The 18,327-nt window shown below is 37.2% G+C and overlaps 1 protein-coding gene across 3 annotated transcripts in view; it reads right to left on the minus strand.

Annotated features, from left to right (window-relative positions):
• LOC146004645 (uncharacterized) overlaps positions 1-18,327 on the minus strand; it is a 57,913-nt gene that overhangs the window by 22,727 nt on the left and 16,859 nt on the right. For 2 of the 3 annotated variants that reach the window (XM_083143545.1, XM_083143547.1), the window contains exons 3-7: positions 17,767-17,924; positions 17,056-17,184; positions 14,902-15,039; positions 3,249-3,348; positions 1,198-1,307 (exon numbers count right to left, since the gene is read on the minus strand). In XM_083143545.1, coding sequence (XP_082999671.1) covers positions 1,198-1,307; positions 3,249-3,348; positions 14,902-15,039; positions 17,056-17,184; positions 17,767-17,924 — 635 coding nt within the window. The remainder of the gene's footprint in view (positions 1-1,197; positions 1,308-3,248; positions 3,349-14,901; positions 15,040-17,055; positions 17,185-17,766; positions 17,925-18,327) is intronic. The other variant, XM_083143546.1, reaches the window with a different exon arrangement.

Consider the following 18,327-nt stretch of genomic DNA (forward strand, 5'->3'; position numbering starts at 1 on the left):
GATTTTCAGACGATTGCAAGCACAGTATGGTGAACAAACGATGTCGCGGACAAGAGTGTACGAATGGTGTGAGCAGTTTCGCGAAGGACGGGAGCTGGTGACAAATGAAGCGCATGGACACATTCGCCCGACTGCAGTCACACCAGTGAATATCGCACGTGTTGAGCAAATGATTCTTGAGAACCGGCGAGTCACAGTGCGGGATATTGCTGCCGAGGTGAATATCAGTGTCGGGAGTGTTGAGACAATCATTCACGACCACTTATGCTTCTGCAAAATTTGTGCAAGGTGGGTTCCCCACCAGCTGACATTCGATCAGAAGTGGACACGCAGGACGGTCTGTGAACAGCTTCTGAATCGGTTTCGAGCAGAAGGTGATGAATTGTTGCAATCCATCATCATGTGTGATGAAACATGGTTGCACAATTTAACCCCAGAGACCAAAAGATGCAGCATTGAGTGGCTGCATAAAGGTTCCCCGTCCCCCAAGAAAAGCAAAACGCAGCCGTCCGCTGGAAAGATCATGGCAAGTGTCTTCTGGGACATGAAGGGCATTATCCATGTGGATTTTCTGGACAAAGGGAGCACGATAATGCCCAGTATTACTCCACATTGTTGAGTGGTGCTGTACGAAAGTCCATTCGCAAGAAAAGACCTGGGATGTTATCTGGAAATGTCATTCTTCTCCATGACAATGCCCGCCCTCACACGGCCATTGTGACAACAACTACTCTGGCCGACATGCGCTGGGAAGTTCTGCCCCATCCCCCTACAGTCCGGATTTAGCCCCCAGTGATTATCATTTGTTTGCACCCCTTAAAGACCATCAGGGAGGGAAGAAATACACGACAGACGAAGCACTGTGGAGCGATGTCCTGCAGTGGCTACGACAACAACCAAGTTCTTTCTACGCCAAAGGAATTCAGGAGCTGCCAGAATGATGGCAATGGTGCCTCGGCGTGCACGGAGAATACTTTGAAAAACTGACATAGTTTGGTGTTTCTTCTGCTACCTATTTCCACTGCAGAAATAAAAGTCCCGGTCAACCTTGAACGACCCTTGTAATTATAAGCATTCACAAACATCTAAACCTTAATGCAATTAAAAACAATAATAATTTACATATTAATTCATTTTGTTATTAACATGGAGTAGGCCCATTTTTCGTAGAATGACACTGTATGGGAACATTCTTACCTGTATTATACTTCTTGGTGTATTCCATTTGTACCAGAGGGGAATTCCAAAGAGAGACAAAACACTTTTCCTTAGCTTATATGTTTCTGAGTGATCAACTATCATGCCACCTGTAAAGAAACATATGTACATATGTTTTGAAATACATCATAATCTGTTCATGTTGAAGTCACTTTTCCATCTCGGCAGAGGAAATGTTTGAACCTGCCTGAATATTTTCAACTAACAAGAGGTTGTGTCGGAGAAACAAAAGAAGGGGGAGCAATCAACAAGAACTTGGTAACAGTGAGAATTCAAGAAGTGTTTTCGGTTTTCGAGTTTTCTTCTTGCCAATAAGTTGAAAGTAAGGAACTAATTATGTAATTAGACTTTCGCGACATGTGAGTGAATTTCACAACGTTAGTTTGATAGGTCTAGTGCTTATTGTTAGTTTTATGAAATGTTATGAGAATTGATATTTTCATATTTTCCGACTAAGTGGTTAGCCTAAAGAAACGGATTATCTATGTGTATGCAGTTTGTAACCTTATATAACAGGTAGGTGTGAACCTACAACAGTGTATAATTTTAGATATTGGTGTTATACTTGTTATCCACCAGGCCCTGATGAGTTACTAAGAATCTCATGTTCCCGACAAAATGAGTAGTGGACTAACTTTGTGAGGACTGTTGTCCAACTGGAGGACGTTGTAAGGTAGATCCCAGTGGTGAATATTTAGACTTACTTTTTTACATGTGAATTTCAAGCTTTAAAGAGCATTTAATGTTGACATACATACTTATGATTTCTCACAAATAGAAAATACTTTTGCTGTCAGTTATATCTTACTTAAAAATTCTTCTATGGTTACAACCATGAAAAAGGATCTTAATAATGGAATAATGCATGCTATATTGTGTTCCTTTGCATTTTGGCAGTGGTTGGAAATAGCACGCTACTTGTAATGTCTCTACTGTAGCTACAGCAGCGCTACTTTTGAAAATTGTAGCTGCAGCTCCTTAAGTTGTAGCGAAAATTTCACTACAGCTACATTTCTTCTCTGCATTTTGAGGAACATTTTGAAAGTGACCACAGCATAAAAAAAAAAAAAAAAAATGACAATAATGCTTGCTTTTGCAGGAGGTTCATAAAGACAGTTTATTCCATGGAAATACATATAATCTAGATTATAAATACCTTGATATCCCAGATTATACATATATCTGCATAATTTATTTATTTTATTTTTTATTAGTATAGAATAAATCTAATATCCAGATAACTTAACTGAACTTTCTTTATATGAATATATTCGGGCTAACATCCATGTTTTTTGAGCTGCATCACTATTTTAAGGAGAAATATGCCTCATTTGCAGCAGCCCTGAAATAAAAACCTTATTTGCACCACCCCAGGAACAAATCCTGTGGATATCCATGGTGTAAGAGGCAGATAAATGTCATTAATTACTGTGTAAAACACATCTGTAGAGAAATGTATGAATTGTAATATTTTTCATTATTTTTTGATGTGGATGATAACATATCATACAGAAGAACATATAAGAATTGTGAGAATGTTAAACCTCTCTTTCATAGATATTTATCAGAGATTAATAATTGGTTTAAGATGAGGGAGTTCAATCAGTGCTTGAAATCAATGGATGGGAGCTTTGTTCAAGCCTAAAGACAGGAAGAGAAATTCTTGTATGGTTTAACATGTAACAATGAAACATTGAGTGGGGAGCTGGGGTTTCCTTCACATGCATTTTCTTAAATGGAGGAATCTCTTTTCACCTTTTGCCACTTCGAGTAATGGAAGTATGAGAATTCAAATGTGTATGTTGAAAGCACAATGTTTCAACTGTATTTCTTGCCACCTAAATAAACTTTTATTTTCTCACTGATGAAACTGTGGGAAAATTGAAACGTTACAATTAAGGAAATACCATGTTTCACATCTTGTATATCCTTCTTAAACAGTGATTCATTAAAAATATATGGCACATGGGTAATAATGGAACATTTTTAAAAACATGAAGAAAATTTATGATTAAATGAATGTATCATACCAAAAGCTTCCAAAGCATAGTCTGGATATGCAACTTTAGTCTCCAAGTTCAGCTCTTGTATTATTTGGGACACTTCATGAGAAACAGCCAAAAACTTATCCTGCAATAAACAAGGGGCAATTAATTCATTGTAGTAACTAACCATGCAATCCTTAACCAGGGATAGAATGAAATAATTGGTTTACCAGTCTTAGATTAAAAATATTAACCAAAACAATTCTGCACCCAAGATTCAATGAGACAGACTTATGCCTTCCAATCATAAGCAGCAGAACTCTCGGGTTTGTACTTCAGTAATTGTTTTGAGAAACAGCAGCAACAACAATATTAACTCTTAAACACCGAGGCCCGTTTTAGCCACTAAGGACTGAATGTCATCGGAAAGTTTAAAATTGCACAAGATTTTAAATATAAATGTATATCTTGGTAACAAGCCCATGGTCGAAAACTGCAATTTCCATTTATCATATAGAAGAAGAATAGTTTTCTTCACTACATACTAGCCTATAAGCCTATGGTCTAAAACAGGGGTTTCCAACTGGTGGCCCATGGGCTGCATGCGGCCTGCGATGCCTTTTTTTGCAGCCCGCGAAGCCAGTTTGCAAAATACATTAATTTATGTATTTTTATTAAAATACGTTCTATTTTTACTGAAGGAACTGTTTCAGAGTATGGACTTCCTTAAACAACTGGCGTTTATAACAGATATCCCTGGTTAAGGATTGCATGGTTAGTTACTACAATGACCATATTGGAAAAACAGAAGCAAAAGTGGACCAAGTCTTAGAAAATCACAGAGAGAACTTGGCAAACCAAAGCGATTTTGAATGAAGCCATATTGCCTATGCTGCTTTGAACACCTAAGGGTCACGATCGAAAGAAGACTTTCAGAGGAGTGTGTTGGTCAATCAATGGTAACTGGTTGACTGTGAGCTTGGCGCATCATAACATAATGTTGGAGGTGATGGCAATCTTCCTGCACCCACCGCCCATACACTGGGATAGGGAAGAAGGCAGGTATTGTGCCCAAAATTCAACCCAACCAGTTACATGCATGTTAAAGGAAGAGTATTCTTGTCTTGAGAACTGTTCACTTGCATTTAACGGTTAACGTAACTTAAGATCGGTAAATAACAGCTGTTCCATGTTCAAGTGGGCAGTGTCAAGCCAGGGGTCTCAGCTTTGAACCCTGGTCAAGGCATGCAGGCTCTCTATTATTGTATTTGTCCTGTTCTTTGTTCATTCTTATCATCTTGATTACATGATGAGGTAGAAAAATGATATGAAATAAACAAAATAATATTGTATGGAAACAGATAGATAAAAAAATAGGTTACTATCGATGCCCCTTACAAGCAAGGGGTCTGAAGTTGAATATTCGGTGGAGGCACAGTGGTTCGGATCCCACTTTAGACAGAAGATACAATCCCGATTACCCTATCTGTAGATAAAGTGGACTTATAAACACGAACTCAAACTTTTGATGTGTGTGTAAAAAAAAATAATTCTGAAGTAAGTTTCAAAAATTTTTTTTAATGCTTTTTTGTTGAATTTTGTAGTTTGTTCTTAGATATATTTCTATCATTTTCAAAACTTACTTGAGTGTATGCATGTTGCAAAAAGTTGTTTATTGACATCTTTTAAGTTTCAGTAATTTCTGATGTTCATCTACAATAGCATAATATAATCAAAACGTTCATATCACAGCTCAGTATTGGCATATCATTACTTATTTCTAGAGCTGAGCAGATACCAGTATCAGTATCGGCAAGTATTGGTTCAATATTTTTCGCCGATACCATCCGATACCAAAGATTTTGAGTGGCTAGATCGGCCAAGTAAAACAACCCATTTGTCAGGATTTGTTCTTTTCAAAAGTTTGTTCACCCTTCCTTGTGACAGGTTGGGGTCCCGCACAAGAATTCCATGTACATTTCCAGAAATGATGCACCCTCCTGGGAAGCAGATGACAAGATCAAAGGCAGTGTAAGCGCTGCGTTCAAACGTGGCATTGAAGGCATGTTCCACACTATGTGGAAATAAAATAAACCATTCATTCGCAAACTCATGGGATAAGAACGTGACATTTGCAAAACCAGCCTTATTATAATGCTAGGCCCATTCCGGAGTTTCTGCGAAAGGGATGAATATGGCTGTGGGAGGGAGGGTTGTGGATTTTCTTCTTATCCTCTACCCTTCTGTGTGACTGGTGCCTGATGCCGACAATGCAGTGACTTGTTTTTATTGCAAATGACAGAATAATAGACAGCAGGGCATATACAGAGCTGCCAAATGAGCATTAAATATACAGATCTGTACGTGTGTATATTTTTCTGTTGTTTTCCTCCCTCTCCAAGTTAATCCAAATGATAAGAATGTTGTTTACCAGGCGCGGAGTGTCCATGTAAGCTGTGCTTACACTTTATTAGTTCTAGTAAAATGTATGTAATTATATGGCAAAATTAGTAAAAACTTCAAAGTTCATCTCGGCCCGATACCAGACTTCGATATCCTGTTTGTTAGATTGCAACACTTCAGCACCAGATGTCACATGAGAACTCCCGCCTTCTGCTTGGGGAAAGTTGTAAGCCGTCTGAATGTTGCCTTACAAATTTCTGACCGCGAAGGAGCAGTCCCCACCGTATCTGGATGGAGAAGAGCAAGCAATATAGGGAGAAGAGCACGTCGAAACCCTAGGTGTGTAAACCTACAGACAGAGGCTTACAGCAGCGTTGCAAACCTCATATTTAGAAAAAGTGTTGTTCATGGACGTCCGCAGTATTTCTTTCCACCAGGGAGGATTAAGCAATGCATTTTTTTTTTTTAGGGGTCGGGGTAAACTAGATATATTTCCCTTCTCAAAATATACTAATTCAATTTGAAGTTAACATTTTTCTGCAACGCCCTTACAATAATTAACAATTTGATGGGACTGAAATGAAATTATATGTGTGAAAATGGTTGACATTCATTTTTCAGGAAGTGTCCCTTCCCCTTGCCCCTCCTGGACATCCATGGTGTCGTTCAAACTATGAAATTATGCTACATACTACTAAATTGTTCTGCGATCTACATATTATAAATATTAATTTATAACAAAACAAATATAAATTTGAATGCTTCAACCAACGGCATGGGTTTGACGTTATGTGAAAGTTTGAGAAAATTCAACCACAATGAAAAGCGGCCCTGTTGTTTTATTTATATCTCCAACTTTCAAACGACTTTTTAAACTTGTGCGAGATTTAGCACCATTATGCTTGGGTTGGCTTCACTGTATATGCGCCAACGAGACACAGGTCCTGCAAGAGGAGGGGCTCCAGCATTATCGGGTATGAATGGTTGACTGCAAAGGACATTTGAGCCAGTGGTGCTTCAAGGAGATTTTTTTCCAGGAACAGGGAATTCTGAAGCAAAAAACTAACAGGAAGGGGAAAAAGGAGAAACCTAGAAATGAGCGGGATACGGGAAAAACTAGATTTCTTGTTGTGTGTTTGTTAAAGTCTCGAGGTATTGCTTTTGCGAATTCCATCTATTGAAAAGCGGACTGTCGTCCCTGTGCTGTGGTGTGATAGTGAAGTGCATAATGGAATAAAATGAGTGTGATTGTGTGGTGGGGTGGAGAACTTGTTGAAGACGCCGTTGTCTAGCAAGAAGAAACTTGTGGATTATGTAGGCCCACCCCTTCCTTCTCTAGCGCACACAGTAACAGAAACGAAAAATAAAGTGCGCCGATTTTGCGATTCATGGTACGGAGCTGATACTTGGTTATGCAGTTGTAAAAAGTATTTAGCACTTTTCTGTTTCCTTCTATTTTCGTTTGTTTATTATTATTCATTTTATCTAACTTTGCATATTTTTTATCGATACGTTACTCATTGTGATAGGAATAAGACTGACTTAATTATCAGTTGAAATGTAGGACATACAAACACCAATCCCAGGGATATATCCAGAATTTTTAATTTAGTGAAAAATTCCAGGGAAGGGTTCTGAAAAAATTGGGGGGGGGAGGGTCGATGTGTGTGAATAAATCACTAACCATGTCAGCCCAAAAATAAGCACAACGGGAAATAGCCTTCGTCATGCTAGGCTTACACTGTTGGAAAGGTCACGCTCCGCCACTGTTTCTGTTGTTTTCCTCCCTCTCCAAGTTAATCCAAACAATAAGAATGTTGTTTACATTTGTATTTATTTTACATTCCTTGTGCAAGCTGTACACTATATGCACTACATAAATTTTATTTTACATGCTATAACTTTCTCTCCCCTTAAGGACATGTATAATGAAATTGGAGATCATGAAATGAAGCAGGGACACTTATAATAATCCACCATTTTTTTCGGTGTATCTGCAACACTTTAACAATGCTTGCAAAATTTCAAAAACTTCTTTTTTTTTAATTCTCTGGGGGTAAATAGAAGTTAACAAAAAATGTCACAGGACATTTTAAGTGATATAATGCTATATGAGAATAATTTGGGAGTATTTGATATCATTAAAATGTGATGTAATGAGTTTTGTGACTCAGTAAGTAGCCTTTGTTATTTTAAACCAAAATTATACAAGTATCGGCATCGTCAAATGTTGGTATCAGCTCAGCCCTACTTATTGCTTAATATATCTAAAAGACTGTACATACGTAGCATATGCTCCAGACTGCACGGAACATGGGCTGTTTTTCACTGAGTCTGCATTAGAAAACCTCTAATGCATGGAAGCACTAATGCATGGATATGGCAGAAATATTGGAATGGACTTTCACCTGCATGACCTACCTCTGATATCAATATTCCGACATAAAAATAGTACAAACTGTGTGTCTCGTCCATACATTTATTTTCATATATTACATGACTATACTTGAATGACTGTGATTTTGACATTTTTGGGCAACAATATGACCTTAAAATTATCCTTAAGGTCAACATTTTTAGTGGCAACCACCCTAGTATTTCTGTCTGACCTATGATTGATTTAGGATGGGTGGCAGTCATTAACATTCCATGTAGGTAAATTTTTTTTAAGCCTTTTTACTTGGCTGGTCTACTATCAATATTAATAATAAATCTGCAAAACCCAAGAACTATTCCTGATTGTGTGTGCATGTAGGATTATCCTGTCCACTGTTTTCAGTAGATCAATAGGTCTTTAGAAACATCTACTGTGTTCCGATTTTCAAACAGATATGAAAACAAATTGATAATCAAGAGGAATGAAAAGTTATATTTACAGCCAATATACTAAGCTAGACACACTACATACAATATTACAAGATGTAATACTGAAGAGAATACTTCACTTGTAATTCTTCTACTGTACATGTACATTAGGCCTACTGAAGGTGTTCAGTAGGAAACCATGGATTTCAGTAGATTTCCGAGAAACATAGTAGAGCACAATTGACAATAGTAGGTTTTGTCTAGAAATTTTCAGCAGGAGTAAAATATAATGTTAATATGGGGCTTCAATGTCAGCCTTATGTAGATGGAGTAACATTTTACATCTTCCACTGACATTGCTTTCAACTTCTCCTTTCTGAGGAAATGAGAATCTAGTTTATAGATGTCAATATTACTATGCTTAAGGAAAGGAGGTTGATTAGAGTTGTATCTCCTCACTGCCTAATATGGTGCATACTCAGTGTTGAATCCAACCACTTTCCTACAGGTGGGAATATCACACTTCAGGGGGTGACGTCAAATTATGATACTAATAAAACAATACTAAAATTTTTAAATTGCCCTTACCTCTGTTATGAAATTAAAGTAAATTAAGTGTAAATTTAGTTAAGGCTGCACAAGCACATCACCACCATTACACAGCAAATTGTTGACTGACTAACTATTATAATAGCTGCAAGAAGTTGAAATTCGTCACAATAAAAGCTCACATTACACCAACCTTGCTGGTCTACACATATCCATTGTTGAGTTTCAGTAGAGAACCCCGAAATATTTTCATACGTATGCAATGAAATGGAATTTTATTATTTATTACTAGTTAGCAGTTATCAAAATGGACGATATTGAAATACATTCATTATTTTGACTTAATTATAAAGATGACTGAATCAGTGTTTATTATTATACAAAAAAGCCAGAAAATGTACGTTGCATATTAAATTAAAGTGAATGAAAGCCAAAGTGAACATGGTTGGCAAATTTCTTAGCTATTGTCCGAATGCTCTGCCAATGACATTTTTTTGAGGTGGACTTTAATTTTACTTTTGCAGGGAATTCCCCCCACTCCTGGACCACCCCCTGAATTCATTACTATATGTGTACTAGAAAATAGAATGTTGAGTAAGTGAAAAGATGGACAAATATACAGTGCGTCCATTTCGATCTGCAGCTGAGAGATCGGGAGAAACGTGGCGGGCGGCGCTGACGGAGATGCCAACATTTGAGGCCTGTAATGCCCGCTTATTTTTGTGGACATCTTGCAAAACGAGCACTAACCTGTGTTATAACACGCAAAAGTTCTTCTGTAATTCTTCCAAGTTCCACCCTTATATACACAAATAAATACGCTTTAGAAATTATATTAAGAGCCACAGATAATACTCTGTAAAACATTTTAATCATAGTTTTGACCAGTAACGTCCTGCTTAAGTTTATATCCTTGAAAGAGTTTTGTGTCGATGGGGATTGTTTGGAGGTTTCGAATGTGCAACACTGTATCAAGATTACGCTGCAGACGAACCGTTAAAAGCTAATGGTGTTCGTGAGCTTCCTTGCAATCCGAAATCTCCTAGCTCAAGTTTTTTGTTCCTTCGCGACTACAGAGCTGTGAATATAGTGGCAGGCAGATGTAAACCAAGAGCGTGTTAATTTCGTACTGTGCATAAGAGTGTTATTCTTGGTTACTTGCCGTTACTTGTTTGTGTTATTGCAGTGTGTATGTGTGTTGTGTCAGTGAGACGATTGGAATGCCAGCCGCAAGGTTCACGTTAGAACAAAGAATTTTTATGTATGACACTTACGTGAAAACAGACTCGTGTCGAGACGTGTGTAGGCAATTTGTACAGAAATTCCCAGGCGTGTAGGTGGACATCACTTTGAACAACTCTTATAACACAGGTTAGTGCTAGTTTTGCAATATTTATATAAATGTCTGCATATGTCCATAAAAATATGCGGGCATTACAGGCCGCAAATGTCGGCACCTCCGTCAGCGCCGCCCGCCACATTTCTCCCGATCTCTTGGCTGCAGATCGAAATGGACGCACGGTAGATAGTAAACCAAGTAACCACCTCTCTTGCAGAAATTTGCCAATTTATAGACTACTGTATCTTGATTGTTTCCATTAATGTAGGAGTAAGTTAATCCCCAACCACAGCCATGGTACTTCAGAACTGTGACATCTGCAAAAACCCCGACTTTCTCCTAAAGTTTCCGTACAAATATCACATGAACGTTCCTCTCTTTCTTGTAGTGGAGAAGCATGTTGCATAAACCTGTGTGTGTAGTTCCAATATTTTCAAATAAATAAATAAACATTATAACCAGTTTAACTCCCAAACTTCAACATAATTTCCACAATAATAAGCTTTGACTGACACAATCTTTCATTTGCATTTCATTCCCTATCTAAATTTATTTTTAGTTCAAGGCAGATTTCTGACCAAACCTCTCTTCACTTCTACATTCCCATATACGGAGATTAAAGAGAACATGGTGTGATTGTGATTGCCTTTTTTCATTTTTTTAAATTTTTTTTAAAGATCTAGCAGTGTTTGAATTGAAGAGAGAAATCTCAATCTGTGTGTTAAGAAGAGGTTGCCTATCCGCAAAGGTTCACAATGAAACTGTAATCAGAAACAAAAATTTGAAGTTACTGAGTCATAACTATACCTTGGATTTTTAGGTTCTAAAAAGTGTGCATTTAGGTTCACAAAATAGGCTCAAATCCTAAAATAGGGTCTATAAATCATAAAATATGTTGTAAAAATATTAAATTGGGCTAGAAAAATCTTGAAGTAGGTTCTAAAAACCTTAAAATGGTTCTAAATTCCTGAAAAATACTGATTAGGTACAATCGTTAAAAACAAAATTTCAAAAGAACCGTAGGAAATTTTAATATGTATATATACAGTATGTAACATTGTTATTCGTACACATAGAATTTCCGAAGAAAAAATGTCATATCTACTAGTAAATATAATCATATTCATATGTACCTGGAAATTAATGTTAATGAAGGTTTCACCAACAAATGTCAATAAAAATGTATGTTCAAAGTGTATAAACAGAGCATATAATTTGTCCAAGATTAATATATACAGGTCAGATGGGATAATAAGGGTCTGGAGAAAATCAAATACAGACAATGATCACATTATCACAGTTCCAACAGTTAAACACGGTGGTGGGTCATTAATGATTTGGGGCTGTATGTCTTCCAAAGGTGTTGGTACCATCCAGTTTGTTGATGGTATCATGGATGCATATGTCTATTTGGACATATTGAAGAACAATGTAAAGCAGAGTGCCCAAAAAATAGACATGCCCCCTATCTACAGATTCCAACAAGACAATGACAGTAAGCATAAGGTGCGAGTTAACATTAATTGGCTAATATGGAATGTGCCCAAATTACTACAAACACCAGCTCAAAGTTCAGACTTAAATCCCATTGAGCATTTATGGGCAATTTTGAAGCATGAAGCATAAAGCAGGCGTCAAGTCCAAACAAGAGTTGAAAACTGTTGTGCAAGCCGAGTGGAATAAAATAAGCTCTGAAACATGTCAGAAACTGGTTAATTCTATGAAGAACAGGTGTCAAGCAGTAATTAAAGCCAAAGGATATGCATCAAAGTATTAGAACTGTCAGTCAATTTGCTCTGAATATACTTTTTTCTTTTATATTATTAAGTGTACGAATAGAAAAGTTGTACAAAAAATGGCATGTTTCTCTTTCAGTTTCATTTAATTTATTATTGCCATTGGTTATACAGAATTTGGGTAAGATTTTATGTTCCTAATGATATTAGTTATTGAATTGTATAACTATTCTCCCAGTCACACAAACGCGAATTTTGCAAGGTGCGCTGAATGTTACATATAAAGACCAGGTATCAATGATAATTTCATGTCCATTATACATTTCACCTCAACAATGTCTCATACCCATTTCTTCTCACCATATATGCAAATACACCTTTTTTGGGTATTCATTCTGTAGAATAGCCTTGATGACTGAAGATTGCACCCTTCCTGCCTCAGATTGAGACTATTAATACACCTCATGAAACCTGCCTTGGACATGCAGTGTTTCTAACTCACCACATCATACAACTTTTTTCCTACTGATTCTATTCCCTTTCTTAGAACAATGGACAGAAACAGTGGCGTACGCAAGGGGGCTTATGGGGTTTAAACCCCCCTTGAGCTTGTGAAATATTATGAAAAATGCTGTGGAAAAAAATTTGAATGGCCAATTTATCACAGTCAAAGATCTGGGACAATACTATTACTACTTCTACTACTACTACTACTACTAATAATAATAATAATTTGAATTATTTTTTCCATGCAGCATGGAGAAAAGCACAGCATTCCAAACACACACGTCTTTCAGTGATGCCTTGAAAATAAACACAAGTTCTTGAAAATAAAATATGAGGGTAACTATGATTTAAGAGAGAAAAAAATGTTTTGTATCTCAGTTGCAACAATGTTCAATACATTGCACAGTGATCCAGAATGCTAAAAAAGTCAGCAAAAATAGAAATTTTGACTTTTCAGTAAGGGGATGAATCAATACCACTTCTGTAAACAACTAAATGGGGCATGAAACTGCCATATAGATTTTTCTCTAAATTGATTATTTGTTCTTGTTTTCGTTGACCAGACAATTATTTCGTAACGAAGAAACAAAATAGAGCTCCCAGGATTTGATAAAAATCGAATGAATAGAAAGTAATTTTGTTCTATTGTTTTCATAAATACAATATTTATGTAGATTTCTACTACTTAATAGTAGTAGTGGTATTAGTATTATTATTAGTAGTAATTCAGCTAATTAATTAATTATTATTATTATTAATTAATTGTGATTATTATTATTATTTAACTAAAGTATAATAAAACAATGGTAACGTGAATTTGGAGAAAGTTTTAGAAATAACCCCCCCCACCCCCTTGATGAAATCCTGTGTACTCTACTGGACAGAAAAGATGGAAATACAGTAAAGAGACTTTGGAATTGCATATAATGCAGCTGAAGATATTTTAATATCATGATTTTAACTTCGGAATGTCAGATGAATGTGCAATTATACAATAAAAATTATAATTATAACGTCGTTCGGAAAGTAAGTTCCATCATGCAATAAAATGAAAAATATAAATAGTAATATCACGACCTTTATAGGGATGAGAATATCTACATGGTACAACATTCACACATAATCGCCATAAGAATTCAAGCACGCATCATAGCAAGATACCAAGTTCGTTATACCCCTATCATAGAACGTTTCCACCTGAATGGAAAACCATTGGGAAACTGCACGTTTCAGTTCTTCGTCAGTACCATAATGTTTTCCAGCAAGGAATGCCTTAAGGTGGAGGAACAAATGAAAATCAGATGGGGCAAGATCAGGACTGTAAGGGGTGTGTGGTAGTTTTTCCCAATGGAAGGTCGTCAGGACTTCCTGAGTTGCATTTGCCACACGTGGACGAGCATTGTCGTGGAGGAGAATGACACCCCGACTGAGCATGCCACGTTGTTTGTTTTGGATTGCAGGACGCAGGTTTTGAAGTGTCACACAATAGGTTTCGGCATTGATGTGCTGTCCACGCTCCATAAATTCCACAAGCAATACTCCATGCCTATCCCAAAACACAGTGCACATGATTTTTTTGTTTGTAAGCTTTGGTTTTGGTTGTGTTTTCCACGGTGACGCAGAGTGCCTCCACTCCATGGTGCTTCATTTCTGTTCTGGGGTTTCATGCAAAACCCATATCTCGTCTCCAGTCACAATCTGATCCAACAACTCTTCTCCCTCCTCACTATACCGTTTCAAAAACTCTAATGCACTTCCCATTCTTTCCTTTTTGGCATTTTCGGAGAGCTGGTGAGGAACCCAACGGTTACACAATTTGGGAAATTTCAAATTCACTGTCACAATTTCATACAGCACAGTTCTGGAGATTTGTGGAAACTCTAATGACAGAGTGAATCGTCTGTTCTCCCTAATCTGCTCTTCCACTAAACGAATCAAATTGGGATTCACAACAGACGGTCGACCACTTCGTTCTGCATCATGAACACTAACCCGTCCACCACGAAACTGTCTCACCCATCTTCTTACCATTGAAGAACTCATTATTCCTTCTCCATACACCTCACAAATCTGACGGTGGATCTCCGCAGCTGGAACATTACGTGCATCCAGAAAACGGATCACGGATCGCACCTCACATGTGGCGGGAGTTTGGATTGTCTGAAACATAACAACAACGCCCTATGCACTACTATCCTGACCAACCTGCCTCAGACTGATATCTGCACTTCATCAAGGTTGTGGCTACACAAGGTGCATGCGCATTCACACTGCCCCACTTGCAGCGCCACGGTATTCATCAGTGGAACTTACTTTACGAATGATGTAATATTAAACTCACCAGCTCCTTAGTACTTACCGAAGTATCCTCTGCTTGTGCCAACCGCCACTCCACATCCTGAAGTCTTCCTGCATATTCTCTCAACTTCCTCTCAAAAGACAAAGCATCTGGAGTTTCCAATGCTACAGCTTTTTGTCCCTGCAGTTGCAACTCAACCTGAATTAGATTACATTAGCTGTTTCGGTATTACTTTACTATACCGGAGACACCTATCAACGATTTATTTCGCAATTTTTTACATTGCTAATGTACTATTCTGCATTGCGGAACGTTTATTTAGGTGAAATAATGAATTTCTAACGAAAATAATGTCTATTTCTTACATTAACGAGTACTTACTGTTGTTCCTTATTTCCCACAAACCATCCACGGGTAGCCCCAAAAACCATTGACATTAGCTCGAAAATTCACGATAGCCCCACGAACCATCACGGAGACGAGGTATGCCTACTAGGTTAGGTTAGGCCTGTTAGGTTAGGTTCCATTAGCACACCTTTCGTTCAATTTAGCATATACGGACAATACGAGAGTGCTCTCGTGCAGAAAGCAAATGGCGGCAACAGCAATAGTGAGTCGGAAATAGATTTTCGTAGAAACCCACATGCATTCGCATTAAAATGGATCAAAACTACATTCCCGAACATCAACAATGCTACAGAAAATGATTTGCGTAAGTACTTTCTCCTGTAAAATTGAAGAAATCCGTCTCCGGTATAGTAAAGTGTTACCGCTGTTTCTACAGCCCTCCTTATCATGAAATACATTTGTAAACAATGCAATAATTCTTTCTAAAATATAGTTCTTGCAACTGCACCATGTTATATATTTAAATCAAATCAGTCGAATTAAGAAACCAAAAAGTGCAAGTGAATGTGAATGAATTGATGTAGGTGAGTTAGGTAAGGTAAAAGGTAAAGTGTTCCCCTGTGCATAGCACCACGCCATGAAGGCGTATAGGGGGTGTGGGGGTAACGCCCCACACTTTCTTGATCCGGTCGTGAGTGGGGGTGATGTGATCAGCATCACGCCCCTGACCGCCTTTACCCCCCAGGGTTTCCCCCACGTACCCATGTTATTCGACGCTGGGTGGGCGCCGGGGCCGCTTTCACCGTTAGAAAAGTTCCCGGAGTTAGGTGAGTTAGAGGAAGCATAAATACAGCTGGAATGTAAATTTTGCATGTAAAACATACAAAAAAGTATCTCAAGGAGAAGTGATACAGTTTCCTTCACTGAGCACAAACAGATGAACAAGGGGAATATCTACACACACACACACACACACACACACACACACACATATTATTGTCAGATTCAAGCAGGATTTTTATCTGGTACCTGGGGGCAACCCTGGAGGGTAAAGGCAGCCAGAGCATGGTGCTGATCACATCACCTCCATAATTGCAGAGATTGAGAATGTGTGCGACCCTACCCCTGACAACCTCTAAATCTGCCTTCATGACACGGTGACCTTTACCTCTCTTTTCTTCTAATACTCAGATGCATTTTGACAAAAATGAAGTAAATTATGTTATATCCAACAGTACCTTTAAGAACATGAGAAAAAGGTTAAAAATAATTTTATATCATTGGCAGCATTTGCATTAATACCCAACTAATATTCTGTAAACATACAAATGTTAGTTTACTTTTCTTATTTCTGAATTATGTTATTGTATTGTATTTATTCTTATTGTACTATTAGGTATAATCAATATGTGTATTTCAGTTGAGATTGCCCTGTATCAAAGAACTCACAAATTTTATTGAATTCATGTTTGATATTCTCATCTTCTATTTTACTTAAAGTAGTGAATTATGAAGTTAGTAGAAGTTTAACTTAATAGACACAAGAATAATAGAAATTCAGACTAAAAAATATGAAAGCAAATACTATATTTTCATAATTGTGACCACAACAATAATCTACATTCAGAATAATGTAGAAGATTTGTTAAAATTATAAGTAATGTTAAATGCTAAAGAGGAACAAATGTGTTCGACATTTCTTGATACACACCCCAAGAATATAAAAAATGGAGATGTAATTAAAAGAAGTATGCGATGTAAATGTAAAGAACTAACTCTAATCTTGATTTGCAATTAAAATTTAGAATTTGCTATTTATCATTTCTGCAGATAAAATAAATTGAGTTCCAAGAAACTATGACTTACAGAAGTGTCTTCTGCCTTTGTTACACGTGCTTCCAACTTCTGAATTCGCTCCTCATAAGCTGCCAAGAGATTCTTTGATTTTATTGACATATCCATCCAATCCAATAATCTGCGTTCATCCTGGATGGGCTGAATGTGAAAATTGTAAAATTATAACTGACTTTCAACTATAGTGCATTAAGGTGATACAACCACTAATACGTGCAATGAAGGGGTGAGGTTGGAATTATTGAGAGATTGAAGTACACCCCCTTTCCATAATATAGTTACACTATTGTTCATGACAAATTTGTGAATATATCTGTAAAAATGAAAATTATTTCATGACCAGTATGTGGCAGGATCTAAATCCTTTCAAGTAGTCTGTGTATCTTCATTCCATATAATTAATATTAATAAGAAATGTTGTATCTTCTTTAATATGATCATGTTTTGACACAATGTAAAGATAAAGATGAAAGTACAGTATGTTGAAAAGTTGAGCATATTAATGAAATTTCTGCCATGGAAGAAAACATTTCTTAAGGATAATGTGGCAATTTCTTTGTTTTTGAATGACGTGTATTTTGCTTCAGTTATTAACTCTGTTCTAGGAAATTAAGGTATTTTAAAATGGAACACGTGTTTGCAAGTGCGTAAAGTACACATCAGCAAAAACTTTTCATATTTGACCCAGAGTGAAGACATTCTTACATCATTGGTAAATCTTACCTCAGTGACAGGAAATATTGAGAAATCTGGCAGTGAATTTAAGACTAAATCAGCTATCGTAATCAGAGAGTCAATGCTGGGAACACTTGTCAACATGCTTGAAGTTTGGTGATGGAAAAAATCAGAGCAATTGGGGTCAGAAGCACACACAGCAACTCCTGTAAAACAAGACCATCTAATTAGATCATATGTCTTGTAATGAATTATTTGTAGATATAAAGAATTAAATTACTGCTTTCCCAAGTAACAAAAAGTGGTTGGCCCAATACTCGACAAACCGTACTAAAAATGGTTGGCCAAATGTAAGAACATACTGTTGGGCAATGGCGATTTTGGCCATGGCGTAACGTTCTCCTAGGAACGTGGGATCGAACCAGGAACCTTAACAGCCCTGGTGGGTGATGTAACTCAAGGTATCATTCATCCTCTGTGATATGAGCACTCGCCTCTGACCTATTGCCTGACGGTAGAGTGCGAGAGGTGAAACACGCACACACAAGAAGGGCAATACTCAAATACTTGGATTTTACACTTTCCAATTCGGATCACACATGGTTAGAT

The sequence above is a fragment of the Lepisma saccharinum genome, chromosome 22 (assembly GCF_977018435.1).
Source record: "Lepisma saccharinum chromosome 22, izLepSacc3.1, whole genome shotgun sequence".
Taxonomy (NCBI): Eukaryota; Metazoa; Arthropoda; class Insecta; order Zygentoma; family Lepismatidae; genus Lepisma; species Lepisma saccharinum.